At 37.1% G+C, this 17,344-nt stretch overlaps 2 protein-coding genes across 5 annotated transcripts; both read right to left on the bottom strand.

The window, feature by feature from the left end:
• Positions 1–966: 966 nt before the first annotated feature.
• On the bottom strand, positions 967–9,994 carry LOC103999653 (RNA polymerase II C-terminal domain phosphatase-like 2). Its single transcript, XM_009421460.3, has 12 exons — positions 9,388–9,994; positions 8,822–9,292; positions 7,904–8,114; positions 5,771–5,928; positions 5,616–5,686; positions 5,388–5,493; positions 5,228–5,317; positions 4,260–4,320; positions 3,224–3,357; positions 3,092–3,145; positions 2,572–2,668; positions 967–1,767 (listed from the first exon to the last, which is right to left on the bottom strand). The coding sequence occupies exons 1-12, from the start codon at positions 9,682–9,684 to the stop codon at positions 1,598–1,600; spliced, it is 1,920 nt and encodes a 639-aa protein (XP_009419735.2). The 5' UTR covers positions 9,685–9,994; the 3' UTR covers positions 967–1,597.
• A 959-nt stretch (positions 9,995–10,953) lies between these two features.
• LOC103999652 (protein yippee-like) lies at positions 10,954–17,131 on the bottom strand. Of its 4 annotated transcripts, none has more exons than XM_009421458.3 (6): positions 16,803–16,944; positions 15,426–15,606; positions 14,994–15,037; positions 11,515–11,623; positions 11,375–11,430; positions 10,954–11,197 (listed from the first exon to the last, which is right to left on the bottom strand). In XM_009421458.3, the coding sequence occupies exons 2-6, from the start codon at positions 15,474–15,476 to the stop codon at positions 11,113–11,115; spliced, it is 345 nt and encodes a 114-aa protein (XP_009419733.1). In that variant the 5' UTR covers positions 15,477–15,606; positions 16,803–16,944; the 3' UTR covers positions 10,954–11,112. The 4 variants fall into 4 exon arrangements, with proteins under 4 accessions (XP_009419733.1, XP_018675524.1, XP_009419734.1 ...); XM_018819979.2 differs by having other exon boundaries at positions 15,426–15,601; XM_009421459.3 differs by having other exon boundaries at positions 15,426–15,598.
• Positions 17,132–17,344: the final 213 nt, after the last annotated feature.

Here is a 17,344-nt window from a genome sequence, read left to right as displayed (position 1 = left end):
ACATTTCTATTTTTATTTAAAACAAGTGAAATTCTCAAATAAATCATTTCACAAAATCTAAAAATTTATAATAAATTTAATAATTAAGGCTGATGAGGACTTGAACTAATTAGAGTTCAGTTACAATATTTTAAAAGAAAGAAGATACAGTGTTTTGTTTTAATAATTAATGATATTGTAATTAAGTAATGTTTCCTTATTTTATAATAAATAAATACAAATATTTTAAGATTTGAAAAAAAAAAAAAAACAAACGTAGACCTTACTTTAATGCTACGTGCAAAGAAATAAGGGTTTATCATCCTTAATTTTAAATATGTCAAAACATTTTTAATTTCCATCCAAAATCAATTAAAAATTCTCAAATAAAACATTCCGTGATATTTTAGAACGTACAATAAATAAGGTTGCCAACTAATGGGTAAAGAATACAAACAAACTAAAGTTGGATTACAATAATTTTATTTAACTTAGTTTAACACTTAAAGATAGTTTGGTTGATTGGATGAAATTTTGACAATGAATTTTTTAATTCTAAAATAAACTCTTTTGTTGTAATTTGAAAATAGGGGGATGCCAATCAACTCTTTTTTTTTTCTTTTTTGTTTTCTGTGTGTATGGCCCTTATTTTTGTTTTGTTAGAAAGGGTTTTTGGTTTTTAATTTGATAATGTTCCCCACCAATCACATTTGAGAGAACCTCTTCACAGGTTTCTGGTTTCTAATTTGTGAGCATCCTCAATTGAAGAAAAGAGTTTCTTATACCATAAGGATATGCCATGCAGTGCAACAACCTCTTGTAACTTTTCTAACTTAACCTGATTGTATCAAATACTACAATAATAAAACCTTTTAAGTCTCAACTATTTGAGTCCGCTCCGTTATGGACAACACAGAAAGTATAATGGTGGAGCACTTGCTGACACAAATTTGAAGAAACCAATGATGTTGTTCAGCAGAGCCCATCTGCAAAGAAGAAGCTTGCAACTCCTTTAAATTACTACCTGAGAAGCATCATCAGTCTACAGGATGTTGAAATCTTGTACAAAATCTTAACACTCCAAAATGAAGCATGGTAAAAGCTTACAATTACAGTGGAGATGTGAAAACTCTGATCAGACAGATGTGAGTGAATGGCATCTGATGTTGAAGAGTTTTTTGCATGCCTGTCATGTTGAAATGCATAGCCTCTCCACATAAACCATCAATGTTTGGCTAGAACTAACAGGAATATCTTGTGCCAGATGGTCTACCAAAATGTGACTATACTCACAAGTCAAAAGAGCCGTAGACCGGTTCACTAATCAAGAAAAAATAACCTCTCTGCGATACTGGGCCCGGCATGTTCAGACAACGATGACTTCCCTCCTGCTCTATAATGATGTTAAGGCACCAAGCATAATGCAGGAGACAAGTGTTGGCCAATGGATCAACTGTAAGAACCACATACTATAAGGACTTGCACCTCGTGTTGACCGCCTGATTCTCTACGCTGGGGTACAAAAGGCAAAGAGTAATTTCTGAAGTTGCATCATCCGATCAGTGGAACATTTTAGTCATAAGCTACCGGATCTGAATGCAAAACTGACTGAAATGCCTCATTTTGAATTTTCTGATGTACTGGCAACAGGTAAGTCTTCTTTTTTAGCTGACTCATCCTGAGAGCTGTAATTCTCCTTTAAGAATCCATTCTCATTCCCACAGGGATGCTTAGTGATTTCTGTATCCACACCACTGGCGACAGGTGCAATAAATGATACATAATCTCCTACATTTACACAAGTAAACAAAAAATGATGAAGCACAGGTAATACGTTATGGAGGCATCTTTCAAAATAATCTCCTACGTTTACACAAATAAAAAAATGATGGAAGCACAGATAATCTGTGATGGGACAAACACTTCAAAATTTTTGTCAACTCACAACTTGCTGCATGCTTTTTCAAAGGATACAGTAAAAAATAGTAGTAAACGAATGTTGTCAACAGATATACTGATTTCCATCAGCTGATTCGGCAAACACAATATAGTGGGGATAGATATTCAGTTGCAAGTTGAGGTGAAAGCCTCAGCTGATACAGTAATTTCCAAATAACAAAATATAATCTCATCAAAATGGTTTGACTTGAGGGATAAGGCATGCCAGGCTTCAATCAAGTGTAAATTTATTATTCACACAAAATGAAGATATGCAAGGCTTTTCAACCTCATCTCTGAACAACCAAAATGACAAAGAAAATAGATGAAGTTCAGAAAAATACAGGAAACTGACCAACAAAATATTAAATTATACGAAACCATACTTATTTGGTGGACCAATTCAAGTAGAGGGATATTAAATTGGAAAAGGTGAAGAAGAAAACTGAGGATGAAGCAGCATGAAGATATAGATAGGGAAAACTATATTGTCATTTTTGAGAGTAGAAAACAGGTTATAATTAGTATCTTCTCTTATTCTCTTCCAAGGAGTAGAGAAAATCAGCACAAATAAATTATGCGAACATTGATAATTGCAATAGACTGAATTTTTTAAATATGCATAGTTTCATATACATTAGAAGTGGCTCTTACTTGCCAGATTACGTAGAGCATTCTCAGCAGCTTGTGACTGAGCCTCTTTCATTGTCCTTCCCATACCAATACCAATCTTCTCACTACTAAATAAAACCTGCATGGTAAATGTTAGATTTCTATAAACATAAAGTATGGTGTCTGTGCTTGATGAACATAGACCAGTAAAAATTAATTAAGAAAAAAGGCATTCATTATCAGCTTTAAGACCAAAAGAAGCAGAAGGGCATTCTCGTATGGCTTCAAGCTACACAAAATTACAGCCAACTAAAAGCCAGGTGAATACTTAAAATAAAACATTTATAATGCTCTAATTAGTCTACTTAACAGAAGCTAAAGAGAAAGAAGCGGACTTTTAAAGAAAAAAATAATGGTATTAGTATCTCACTATCCTTGGGAAAGTGAGAGGACAAATAGAAGTAGAGAAGTTTGATATTTAGCAAACAGAATTTGAACAGAAATGACAAAGTCCAATAATCCAGGTCAACCAGCTTCCAAATTGGATAAAAATTAAACTCACTTCAACAGAATACTGCAAGTCCTTATTGCTTCCATTAACAAACCTGAAGTCCACCTGTCCAGTGCACAAAAAAGAAAAATAATTAGAAAATATACCAAAATTTTCTTAAGCTCAGATAGCACAAATAGGTACCTTAGAGTCACATCTCCTGCCTATTTCTTGCAAGACAGAAATGAACATGGATGGGGCAAGTAAATTTGATTGTCCTGATTCATTACACAGATTTCTGTTGCTTGCAAATGGTTGATCTACCAGCATCTCATCATCTTCGTCAGAAGCAAATCAGGTGAGGGAAAACATAAGAATGCATCACATTTCAGAAGGCACTATAAATTAAATTGAGCAATAATTAAGATAGTTTTATAGTTTTGATGGTAATTATATTCTATTGGGAGCCATCTTTAAGCATGCCAAAGCTTATGTAAAATTACTTATACCAATGAATTCCTACTGTATTCCTTAATTGATGAGAAGCTTTTTAGTGGCACATGAGATAAGGATCAACAAAAGCGGGTAAAAAGGAACAGAACATATCACTATCATGGCAGTCAAAGCATGAAGAAGGTTAGAATTGGGTCATAATTTCTACCACATGCCTTAAGCCAGCCAACTCAATCAGGAAACAAAAGAAAAATCAGATAAATTAAAAACTCTCAAAGCAAACAAAAAGAATTCACTTGCATCTTAAAAGTTGCCTGCCTTTGACAAACCTCAGTTCTGTTAATGAAGAACCCAGTTTAACTCACCAAGTTGCAACTACCTAGATCACATAGGCATTCCCAATGATCTAATATATAATGAAACCAAACTTGTGATATATATTGCAGGAACAAGTTTTGCTTCAAAAAGGTAATGCACAAATGAGTAACATCCAAATGAACAGAAAGGATAGGTTATAGTTCTCAGGCAACTTTAAATATTGAGTTGAAGCTAGGAGAGAGACCAGAATCGGTTATGTCAAGGAATATTTTGTATAAGGATAGACAACATTGTATGAGAACAACAAAAATATCATAGAGGTTGTCCCAATCAAAGAATTTTTTTGGAAATGATGACCTTGTTCTTCTTTTCATGAGAGGTTAACAAAAGATACGGTGAAATTTTGATAGGAAATAATTACAAGACAAACCAACAAATGAAATCTACATCTACATTTTAGAGAAATTACCTGGGGAGGAACGGTTTGACAGTGTTTGAGGTTTTGTTTGTCGTTCATCACTGATATTTACCTAGAGATAAGAAAATTTTGACCTTGAATTTTCTGCATAATAGCAATGAAATAACAAGCAAACACATCATACCCACGAGCACCTACTACAGATTGGAACTTCTATCTTCCAACTTAAAACATGTTATATGCCCTTTAGATCAAACTAACTTTTAAAAGTCTGTCATGGGTTGCAGACCTAGTCTATTATTTGTTGTAAGGCCTGAACCATCAGAAACAGGATGTTCTTTGTCAACCAAAATGCTAAAAATATAGATAATTTAGGAGCAACTACAATCATATAGAAATGACCACAAATTATTGTCATAAAAGGTCATTTTTTATTTACAATAGCTACATGAGAGAAGAAAACTACTGTGGCATGCATGGCTACCAAATCAATTATAGCCATGCAAATCAATTATAGAACATGTAACTGAATAATTTTTTTTAAAAAGCAAGAAAAGAGGAGATCTCATGCAATATATATCATCAAGGAACAAAAAGGAGCATTAGATTAGAAAACTTTATCAAGAAGGTTACCACATCATAGACATACTGTAGCATGCAAATCTACTTGCATGCAAAGAGACATGTAAGCGTACGAGTGAATGAAAAGGCAAACACATGTAAATACACGAATCAGGCTCAACTATGCATGTAGAAACAAATTCTAAGCTAAAATCACATTGAAGCCCAGGACTGCATGAATAACTAAGAACGTATTGCACTTATATTGTTTGACCAATATTGCACTTATGCACAAAAGTGAAGCTTATGAAATTGCATATCACAGAAGTGGCAAAATAATAACTGAAAAGCATGATTTGGTCTTAATCACTCAAACACCAAATGTGTCAACTACTTTTCAACTTTAGATTTAGTAACGTACAATTGGAGCAAAGAACTTCAAAGACAAAGAAAGATACCGGCCGATTCATTCGATGTTCTGCTTCAGAACCAGTCATTCCCTCTACTACAGGACCTTCTCTATTGTTGTTTTGTGCACTGTTAACATCCTGAGAAAACACACTTTCTGAGTATTGGAAATACAAACTAAATCTTACAAGATATATAGAAAGAATATACCTCTGAGATTAAATAGTTGCTAACATCAGGAGCACTAGGTAAATCAACTATTTCATTTTCATAATTCACTTCATATATTTTCTGCAGTAGATTCTCATCGAATTCTCTGTCAAAAACAGGAAAATTGATGGCAGAAACTTAATATTAATAATATCAAGTAAATTATATGTCCAACATCTCATGCTAAAGACATGGAAGAACAACAGAAAATTGATCATCTTTAATTACTTGAAAAAACCACCACGGACATTGCACGCAACATTTCTTGCGACACATAGTACAGGAACAGCGTTGGCCATCTACAGAGAGTATTTTAAGGTTAATATGGACCTTCACTGCAAGTAGCATTGTGTTTAACAAATGACCTAGATATAAGCAAGAACCTCTGCTTGAGGAGCATAATATGGAGTAAATGGAGGGACAACATGAACTCGAGGCTGATCCTTGTCATCCCAAACCTGCAACCTGTCATCAATTACCATAGCCATTCTTGGATGGCAAACACTATCCTGGAAAACATGCTGCAACGATTTCTTCAAGCCTAGCAAGTACAAAGACAATGAAGGATATGAAACAACAATATTAAGAATAAGAAACTCATATTGCATGTAAACTGCTAATTGCTACAAGTGTTAAATATTTGTGGTGGGTGCCAAATTTCATACTCAAGGGTAAATCACATGCTGTCGTTTCATGAACTTTGTAAAAAAAAATTAATTAGATCCCTAAACTTTAAAATTTCCCAATTGGCTCCCTACGTTTTCGTTAATGCTTCAATCAAGTCTTACTATTAGCTTCAATACATAAGCATAGCTGACAAGGTTGCAAAACAGGACTTGGCTTGCCACCGTAAAAAGCTTTCCAATCACCCATATCAGTTGGCAAGTCAAGTCAAATTGATTTGCTCAAACTTTAATTTTTCTAATCATATTGGGAACCAGACAACAGTTTTCACAAACATTTATGTCAAATAGATAATTCAAGTTGTATTGTGCAATCAAGTCAACTTTCCATGAAGGTAGGACTTGATTGAAACATTCATTAAAGTTCATGGAATCAATTGAAGATATAAGTCTGCGAATCCAATTAAATTTGCTCGAAAGTTCAATAATTGGCGTAATTTACAAAATATAACACAAAATAGTAACCAATGATTTAAAAAGCACTAGGCGCCAAGATCTCAAAATGTCCGAGACGCTAGGTGCTCGTCCAAGCGAAGTGAGGCACTCTGAAATATTAAAATATAAAAAATATATAATATAATTAATAAATATAATTATTTAAATAAAAATATGATATTAAATTAAAAATCAATTGTTAATAATATATTACTTACTGTTAACAGTATATAAAAGGGGAGAAAAGAACTATTAACAATAACATATGGGGATAAAAGGGTCGCCAACAGTGAAAAGTAACAGCAGCAGCGGTGAGAAGGCAGCAGAGAGAAGCTGGTAGCAACAGCGATGGAAGATTAGTTTACGATAGCCGCGGCAGCGCTGCGAACAACAACACCAGTGGAAGCTCTAAAGGGCGTCCGTTGGTGGCGGAGGAACTTGTGGTCTTCTCCCTCGACAATGGAAGGAATTGCACACAAAGTGATGACAGAAGGAAGCTACGAGCACTTGCTAGACCGTTGGACCCATCCGTCGGTGTTAGAGGAAGGCTCGGTCCGCTGCGTCTACGGTGGAGGCAGCAGCAAAAACCGTTGGCGGTGGAGGTAGAAGTAGCACTAGGGTTGGCTCAGGGTCGCGCGGGCATGAAGAGTGGCTTTTGAGGGTAAGAAACTAGTTAGTTGGTTCAATCGAACCAACTAACCACCGTTGAACTAAACCAGACTTAAAAGTCTGGTTCGGTTCCCTTATTTGAATCGAGCACTCGCCCGAGACACCCAACGCCTAGGTTCGAGTGAGCGCCCAAACGACGCCTCATTGAAGCATGCCGCATGGTCCACCCACAAGGCGCTCGAGCCTCACCTCGCCTGAGCACCTAGGCGAACACCCGAGCACCTATTTAAATCACTAATAGTAACAAAACACATTCTTTATTATGACCAAATAAAAATGACTGTCAAACTGTACAAAAGCATGTCTAAGAGATGAAGTTGATCAACTACATGACAAATTCAATCTATCATAAGGACAATACTGTCCAAGTGAAGAATCACAAGCCCAAGACACAATAATTACAATTGATATTAGTACATTATTTGATTATAAATTTAGGATCCACGATACAACATCCATATTTAAAAAATCAGATGCCCAATTCTTAACACAAGCAAAACTACACCATGAAATTTAGAACATGCATGATGAGTACTTGTCAAAGAATCTCCAACACTGATAAAAACACTGCAAACATCCATTAGAAAAAGCACACACAGCAAGCTGTTAAGTACAAGATCGAACAAATATAATAGTGGCATCCAAGAATTACGAATATGACTCAGTATATTATCTTTTAACATAAGAACTAAATACCAAACAGAATTTAATCCACATGGAAATTCTTGCCTGATTTTACGCATACTACACGATCCACAAGTTGCTTTGAGCTGATCAAATGGGCATCCGGGTCAAGAAGCCTCCACATTTCCAAAGCATAATCTCTTTCAGCCATTGTACAAACATAAACTTCAAACCTTCTGCGTCCTTTGGCAGTTAAGTAGCTCCTTAGGTCCTCCCATGCAGGCCTTAGCCTTACAATAACACTAGTATCACGGTTCTGTAGAAGAAAGCATTTAACCAGTTCTTAATAGTGAAATGAATATATAATTTCCTACAAAAGCATAAAGAGATCAGGGTAACATTCAGAAGTATTAACAACTTCCTCCAGTAAGGTGAAACAAATAGAATCAGGGACAAGAAGAATTACATCCTATGTCCAGCCATCATCAAAGGCTTTGAACTTATTGTGACTCGAGATTCATACTTCACCAAGGTTTTAAATATGAGTCCAGTACCACTTAAAAAAATCTAATGGACTGTGTACCAATGTACTGGCAGTATTTAAAACATTGTACCTCTCTAATTAAGCAAGAATGTCAAGTATACAGTCTTAACGAGGTAGGTATTTTTTATGGCACAAAAATGCAAAATTTCTTCAATGGACCCTATTCATGAAGAACCTATAGCAATATTGCATCAGCACAATGATCAAAGCATTCCTGTGAGACCATTGATGATTTAATTCTATGATTCAAAGTAACGCAGATCAGAACCAGGGAAATTTCAGGATACAACACAAAATAATATTTGCTTTTCCAGAATTTAAGAAACATAGAGGAGGAAGCACAAATATCACTGCCGAATATTTCATCTGGCCAAGCTAGTGGGAAAATCAAGATTCTTTAACTATATAGTAAAATTACAGATTCATGTTCTAACAGCATTAACCCATATGAGAGATTCAGTAAATGCACAGAAGTAAACCTCGGGATTAATGCGAGTCAAGACGATGTTCCTTTCTAGCAACCGTATGATAGGCCGAACGATTTTCTCCTGAATACCAGGTACAGGCGGAACTTCCTCGTTCTGAGCACTAATCGACCTCCCACCTTCAGAAACAGTATCCATCTCTATGTACTGCTTCAAGAGATCTTTATCCTCGATATAGCGCTTCAATTCAGCAGACATTCCAGAAACCCTAATCGGATCATTCTCCCCATCAATCCTTCGTGAAAGGGCCTCGATTCGGTCTTCAAATGACTTCATGGTGTTGGCAACGATGAGCGTCTCATCAAGATCAAATACAATTGCAAGGCACCGGAGGTTGAGCATGCCCAAACAAGAAGTATAGCGCCCAGTCTGAACCGAACAGCACCAGAAGCACGAGACCTTCTCCACCTTGCTCGGCATTGCCACCAGATGCAGCTCTTCGTTCCCGATGACCACCACCGCACTCTGCAAAAGAAAACCAAAGGGGCACAGTGGGATTCTTGCGGGCAAAATCAAAAGTATGGTCGAAAAAGGTAAAAGGAAAGGGAAGAAGAAGGAACCTTGCGTTCTTGGAAGCAGGATAGGTAGAGGCGGTGGAGAAGGGAAAGTTCGGAGAGGGACTTGGCTTGGACTTTGCAGCGGACGGCGAAAGGGGAGATGGTTTGGAGGACGGAGAGGGGAGGGCACCGCTCGCTGGGAGGGGCGAGGTGATCGATGCGTATCTCGCTGCTGTTGGGGAAGGGCAAGCCTTGGCCCTTGCTGCTGCTGTTATTATTGGTGATCGGAAACGCCTCGGCTTCTCCGAGAAACATATCTCCGTGATACACCTTGCAGCTGATCCCTACCCGACGTCCCATCGCGTCGAGATCGATGACGGGCGAGGGTTTCCCCCACCAGATGTATGAAGAAATGACTGAAAGAAGTAAACAGGGGAAAAAAAGGAGAGCACGCCCTTCCCTGCCTTGCAGACGCTGCAAGTTCGTGTGGTTATTTGGCTGGAGAACAACGACGTCCGCAGTCGTCCGGCGACTGATGGAGATGTTGTCCTCCTTTTATAGAGAAAATTTCTGCAAATATTATTATTTATCTGCAGCAATCTATTGAGAAAGCATATGACGAATATCAGACTGATGTAACTCGGCGAATGGGTGGAATTAAGGAGAGTCGGTTCGCAGTGGTAACGAGGCAGATTGGGATCGATGCAGACGATTGCAAGTAATTCTTTCTAAGACCCTAAACGAAAGTACCATTGGTACTCGTTCGAACGTTCCCCACTGGCGTTGCTAGTCGGGGAAACGGTGGACCCATCCTGGGCCCAGCAGTGTTCCACCAATCATACGGCAGGTAGTCCAGCGGGTAGAAAATAAAAGTTGTGCCGCGACGGGAGCAAGTTTCACGCTTCCTGAATGGTTCCAGTTGGGTGCATTAGAGAGAGATGAGAAACACTTAATGATTGGTTTGGGATTTAAAAGATGAGGTTGGATTATACTCATAATTTGATCTTTCTTTATTCCTTTTAAGTTTAGTTTTCCCGTTGAAATATAGCATTACTACATGCTCATAAATTCTGCTTCATGTGACGCTTTCATTATCGATACCAAGGTTTGTAACACCGGACATTACGGACATTGTATTATGCGCACCACATTAGATATTTCTTTTCCATTTTAATTTTTTTCTAAAAAAATTACGAAACTCGACCTGTGCATCGAGTCTTAGTATGCACCGACCGGTACACCATACACCATAGTATTGCCCAAAAAGAATAAGCCCCAACTTGCTAACAGTAAACAAAGTAGACATGTAGATGATATTTCAAACAAGATAATTAAACTAATACTGTGATAAAAGATGAAGGAAGACCCGAGAGAGATGTGCAAAAAACAATACAAGAAGATTCAGTTGCATTTGATTAATAATATTATCATCAATTTTACCCTTTGTTAGTGTAGCTTATAGCTCTCAAATAATTAGGACATTATGCATTAATGACAGAAAAGTTCGAATGCTGCTTATCCAGTCCTTTCCCAAACATTTCATGAGTGACATTGAGGAAGGTGACCATAATATTCAAAAAGCAAGTAAGTTGGGAACTATCTCGAGATAAATAGTTCAGTAAAAGATCATTGCAGGCAAAGAAGCATGAGAACTATATTGCTTGGTATTTAGTTCAGCTGCCGGGAAGATGCAGACAGCAAGCAATTGCTAGAATTCACATGAATGTCTGAAGCAGGGAAGAATTTACAATCAGATGATTTAGTGCTTTGCTTGGGGTTCAGAAATAATCATGCATCATCAGCATCACTGCCACCCATATGTGCATCATGAGTTACCCAGTATCGACTTCCATCAGGCCCTGTCAATTTAAACCTGCTCCAGGGTAAGAGCTGAAATTAGTCAGTTGCATATTTCAGCGAGAACATAACCCTCCAGCTTAACCGTGGAAGCAACTTGATATTGTCATTCTTCTGTGGTATTAGTTACCGTTCCATGTTTTCATTTACTAAGTTGAGAAAATTAAAAGAATATAAATCATCTTAACATCACCTCTCCAGAACAATTTTCCCTTCTTTGTACTTCTGGGCCTTTTCATGAGCAGCATCCTGAAATGATCAAGTATTGGATCAACAGTAGCAGTCATAAATACAGAAAGATTAAGCCAAAAGGGAAATTGAAATTAGCCTTACGTATTTCCATCCAACTATAGACCCACAACCAACACAGAAAATATCAGAAACAGTGTGCATCCCTGTAATCATCAACCGCTCCTCTTTAATTCCAACCGTCACGTTCACCCTGTCAAGAAATGAAAGAATAAATGGCCTTTGATTAGTTGATAATTGGACACATGGTATATGACCGTCCCACCGAATACCACAAATCTATCATATTATAACATGAAATAGCTAGAAATGTTACTCAATGTTCTTACAGCAAGCTAAAGATAACATGCGCCTTTGGCATTTCTGTGACATAATAGAACTTAGACGAGCTGGAACAACTGGTTCAGCATACAAGGTGCATGAAATGGTTCAATCTTTGAAGAATATACATGCACAAAGGCAAAAATGTGCATCAAACGCACCAACATTTTGGGTTATCTTTAATCTCATATGACTATTGGTCACTGTGTTCTCAAAGCAGATCTCATTCATATGCACCTGGCTTTATGATGCAACCCATGAAATTTAGTGAGAATAAGGTATCACCATATTGGTGAAAGTAAAATTGAGTTGGTAGCATTCAATGATCAGATGAATGCAGCACAGGCTCTCTTCTTTTATATTAATTTGACCTTGACAGTGTGGTCGCCGAATGCTTAAATTACAGTCATCAATAGACTTAAAGCAAAAGGAGCATATTATGTAACAAGGAGATCGAAATGGGTTTAATAAAGATCCTATTCTTTTTGTACTGCACCTAGTTACTTCCGGTACCCCTACAAAATTCAAAATTTTTGTGCACTTAATGAAGTTCAGAACTATGATAATGAAAAGAAAAATATAACATACTACTAATAGCAATGGTTCTGAATATTCAATATTTAAAACCAAACAGCACCATTGACAGGTAAGAATGATCAGTCTATCAATCTCTATAATTCATGCACCAACATTTTCATTCAATTGGCAACCAATATTATCTCGACCTTTTTGTTAATTTGCTTATTCTTGTAAACATTAAGAAAATCCTTCCCTCGAGACACATCTTGGGAACCAATGAACATACTAGAATAAGGAACTCACATAGATTAGCAAGATCCCCTTAATGGTTTTGGCTTGACCTTGAAGAAAATAAACCTCCTGAAGCTTAATACCAAGACACTCTTAACTTAATCCCTCAAAGAAACTACACTTAGGCACTTAGCATGTCCCAGTAGTCATTGTAAAGTGTTCATGTCCCTGCTGAATCATTATTGGCCTAATTCCTCTCCTTAAAGTAATTAGTTCTGCCAGATTCTGCATATGTTAACTAGAAGAACCCTTGATAAGTCTGAAGGGTGTGTGTATATAAACCCAAACTATCCAGCAGGGAATATAGAATGCAGAAGATCAATATCATACCAGCTCCAAAATCAACAAAGATATTATCAATAGATTTGAGATGACCAAGTTCAATAGTGCCAACTCTTTGACCTGATCTCTAACCTGCTATAGTTGAAAAAATGATGGGTCCCGTCATCAGTTCATATTTCTCGAAAATGACAACCATTTTAGCTATGTCTATAGACAAAATCAAGCAACATCTCCAGTATATTTAATAAGTTTGACCTATTGCTATATAAATTGAGTATATAAACATACAAATAGGAACATGAAGTGGCAAATTACTCCCCATCCACTTTAGAAAAATCAGAGAGTTGCTCATATACATCAAGTGTATCGGCAAGTCATGCCAGGCTCCTAGAGCCAAGTATACAGGACAACAAAGTTAAGTGATTACTGTTTCCTTTAGTCCTTTCATCAGTTTCTATATCCTATTCCCATACATACATAATACCACTTTGACCATACTCAAACTTTGGATTTTAGAGGTGCAACATTTTCTTCTGAGAGGAGAAACATCTTACTATAATATGCATGGCACTATCTTATAATTACATTAACTAATCTCTAATATGGCCCACTACTTAGCAAGTTTGTTTAACCAATTAAGCAAAACATAATTATGTCAAATTTCACAATTCACATACAGCTCACTTTTCACATGATTTGGCCTCCTCCATTAAATGACTCTCTTGGAAGCTGGTCAGAAGATCCATATCTTGTCTAAACGACTAGAAAGTGTGCCAGACTTTTAAAATACCTCAAGGAACAATTATGAAATACAATTGCATCATCAGATATCCATGCATACAGCTAGATATACTCAAACCCAAAAAAGAACAGGCCATCGTGTCCGCACTCTAACATGGTAAACTGTAGTATTTAGAAGTAGACAAAGGATCGAGAAAAATTATCATCATTAAAATAAATATCCCAAAATTATCATTTCAAACAAACACTACATGGCAGGACACTATTTAGAGCATGAACATTCAACATGTGTTTCAATTTGAGCTTCATACATTTAAATAAGAGTGACAATGACAATGAAAATTTTAGCATGTCCATCTAACATAAGGCAAAGTAAATTGCAATCACATTTTATGGTCTTACCCATAATATACAAACACAACCCTGTTATCTTTCACAATATCTTTTGTCATATCAAAGGTCTCTCAGTGCACCTCACTCATACGAGCTACTTATCTACAGATCCGAAATTCTCTAATCTTGAAATGATAATTGTTCATCGAGGGCTAAGTTCAACAAGATTTTCCAATCTTCAAAAGCACAATCATGTTTGAATAAGAAGAGAGTTTCCCTTGCTTTAAAAAACCTTCTCTTTGGCTAGTTCCAATAGTTCATTAGATGAATCCATATGACCAAGTTAACAAAAGATATGTTGTGAAAAGTTTTAAAAAATCCTCATGAAGATCATATTTACTAAGACCTACTAATTTAATCCCAAGCACTCAATCAATTTGAAATATATACAACTTCAATCTATGCCCTTCACCAAATAGCATAATGCTACTTCAAGATTATGAAATAATTTTTCCAAGAAGTCCAAGGTCACCTATCCTAAGTAGCCTTAAGAAGAATGGGATGACCATTGAATAAAGTATTCGTAACAGTCCTCACCAACCATAAAAATAAATCCTGTGAAATTGAACTTGTCACTTATTGATCAAATGTCACAAGTCCCACTATGTATAAAAGTATTAATCATAAGAAGTATATTTGATAAGATGCCTGAGACATGAAGCCACCTGTTAAAAATAACTGACAACCCAGCTATACTTCCTCTTTTTTTTTTTCAATCCAACCATCTCTTTTCAAAAGAAAAAGAAAGTATTCACTATTCAATAAAAAGTATTTACATAAAAGGGTACTTGTTACTATACAAAAGACATGTGATGTGATATGTAGTTTGGTCCATAACAGTGTTGACTAAATCCTATTGCACAAACCATAAAGAAGAAAGCAAATGAAAAAGAAACAGAACGAATGGATCAAACCAAAAAATATCAGAAGTATTTGAATTTCACCAGAGCACAAATATGATTTAATAATACAAATCGGAAACTTGAGCAATGCCAAAAATAGCCAACGCCACTTACGCCTTATTGAAGAGATAAGCCCTCCCGTGCTTGCAATGGAAGGCCTGTATGTAAAAATAGAGAAAAATAGTCATAAAAAAGGCAAATAACTTGTTGTGTGCTAGATAGTATCACTCTATCAAAGAAAGCTATGAACTCAGAGGAAAGGTGAAGAAATAAATTTGTAGAAACTCATGTATTCTTTCCTTTTTCATTTAACAATTTCAAGGTAAATATCTCAGGTTTACTTGAATCTAATAGCAGCAGAGAAGCAATTGATGACCTACAGGATGATATCAAGAGATAAAAACACAATTTTGGAGAAAATGACAACTTGAATACAATACTCAACCAATCTTCTGGAAATATGTAGTCAACTGAATCCAGTTCAACATAGAAATAGAAAAACAAGAGCAACAAAATAGTTTTTGAAGTAAACTGTTCTGTAAATACCTTTGATTCATCGTACCAATACAATTCCGCCCAAAGATCCACCACAACCATTCCGATATTTCCTCCCCCCCTCTTGTCCAACTCTCCCTCATGCACTCTCTAAACAATGATGGTTCTTTCTACACCTTGCTCAATGCCTCTGCCACGTTTAGCCACCACAGGCCACTCATTCACTGCTAATCTGTAGGTTAGTGTTCAGATGGCTGTGTGCAACTCACTTATTAAAGCAATGCTAAAAATCTTATAACCTCTGTCTGTAACAGAAGATTGATGCATGCTACCAAAGAAGGAATGCTTAAATGGCCTTAGCTGATGAGGAATCACAAGGATATAAAGATCCATCTGCTAAAGATAACACTAAAATGTTGAAAATATAAAATACATTTAAAGAAGTAAATCCTACAATGAACTTGATCCTTCGTCAACCTATAAGCAAACTATTGATCACATGGTAATCAGTCAAACTATCAAACAAATATAAAAGCCATCTTACTCAAGACTGGACACCCTTATCTGTATAAGTATGCAATCAAGATAACATACAGATTTAGAACTTGGCTGTGGTAGATGGTTGGGTAGTAAATAGTGATGCTGGTTCAACTGGATGATGCTTAGCAATTACCAGTGAGCCACTGGTGCTCTTTCTTTCTTGACATGATTAGTTAATTTATGGAACATATGCAATGATCTGGTAATTAAACAAGAAATTTCAATCAACTTCCGCAGACTGAAAACACATGGATGGGGGAGGAATTCCCACTCTTCCAAGATGGCCAACTTTCTCATTGCACTCATCCGTTTTACAAGGTCATATGTCGATTGAAAACCCTAACAAGTAATCTAATATTATGGTCATTCGTTAATTGTATCTTATTCTAGTTACAACTCATTAGTCTCATTGAATCGACATACCAACAAAGTCATAAGTTCCAGCTATTTACGGTCCTCATGTTTGGATGATTCTCCATTGAGCAAAGAAAGAAAGAAAAATAAAAGTGTGGTTGATTCTCCATTGAGCGATGTTCGATCAGTAAGAATTGGAAGTCTCATGCTCAAAAGACCAAATAAGCCATGGAAATACTTTCTCTCTCAGACAATGTAGGTAATTTACTTTTGGACATCCTGAGTTGAGTCCTTTTCGATCCTATCCTTCTCATTCTCCTCAACTATGAAAACTTCTTGAAGAACTGTGAACCATTAATAGGAAGTACGATGGAAGATTTTTGTGGCCCGTTATAGAAAACTTGATACCAAGATCAAAAGCAGGTAGTTTTCGAACAAGCAGAGAACGAACAGGAACGAAGTTTCCCTCAGAAATCGCAATGAACCAAGAAAAAACGCCTTGGTCGTGGCGTGGGATGGAAGATTTTGACGAACCTTGGAGACGATGTCATCGGAGACGGCGAGATGAGCCTGGCAGTGCTTACAGCTGTAGATCTTGCCCTCCAGACTAATCAGAAACAGCCGCCCCATCTCTTATCTCTACCTCTTGACCTCCTCGGTGTCAAGCCACCGCTCCTCCGCCTCCAACTTCTCGGCTCCAATAATGTCGATCAAAAGGGAGAACGCCCTTCCCACGCTCGTCCCTGCCCGCGACGAAAGATCGATGTGCCGATCGCTGCAATAATCGGGAGAGGGATGGAAGATTAAACCAAGGGGAAAGAGGGCGGAAGAAGGGGGAAGTTAGGAGAAGGCGGCGACGAGGAGGTAGGATATACGCGTCGACCGAGCACCTGGGTGAGAGCACAGCGGAGGCAATCGAAAGCGTGTAAAGGATGGAAAACACGGTACAGACGACACAGACATTGAAGTCGTGACAGCTGTCGGTGCTGGTTGGTTACGATGACCGAAGAGAACAAGAGGTCGAAAGGTAGAGAGGCGTTTCGGTGTTTCGTGTTTGGCGCCGAGAGAACGCCAGA

This window comes from Musa acuminata, chromosome BXJ1-10 (assembly GCF_036884655.1).
Source record: "Musa acuminata AAA Group cultivar baxijiao chromosome BXJ1-10, Cavendish_Baxijiao_AAA, whole genome shotgun sequence".
Classification (NCBI taxonomy): domain Eukaryota; kingdom Viridiplantae; phylum Streptophyta; class Magnoliopsida; order Zingiberales; family Musaceae; genus Musa; species Musa acuminata.
The sequence above is the reverse complement of the archived record's forward strand: the minus strand, read 5'-3'. Positions and strand labels throughout refer to the sequence as shown.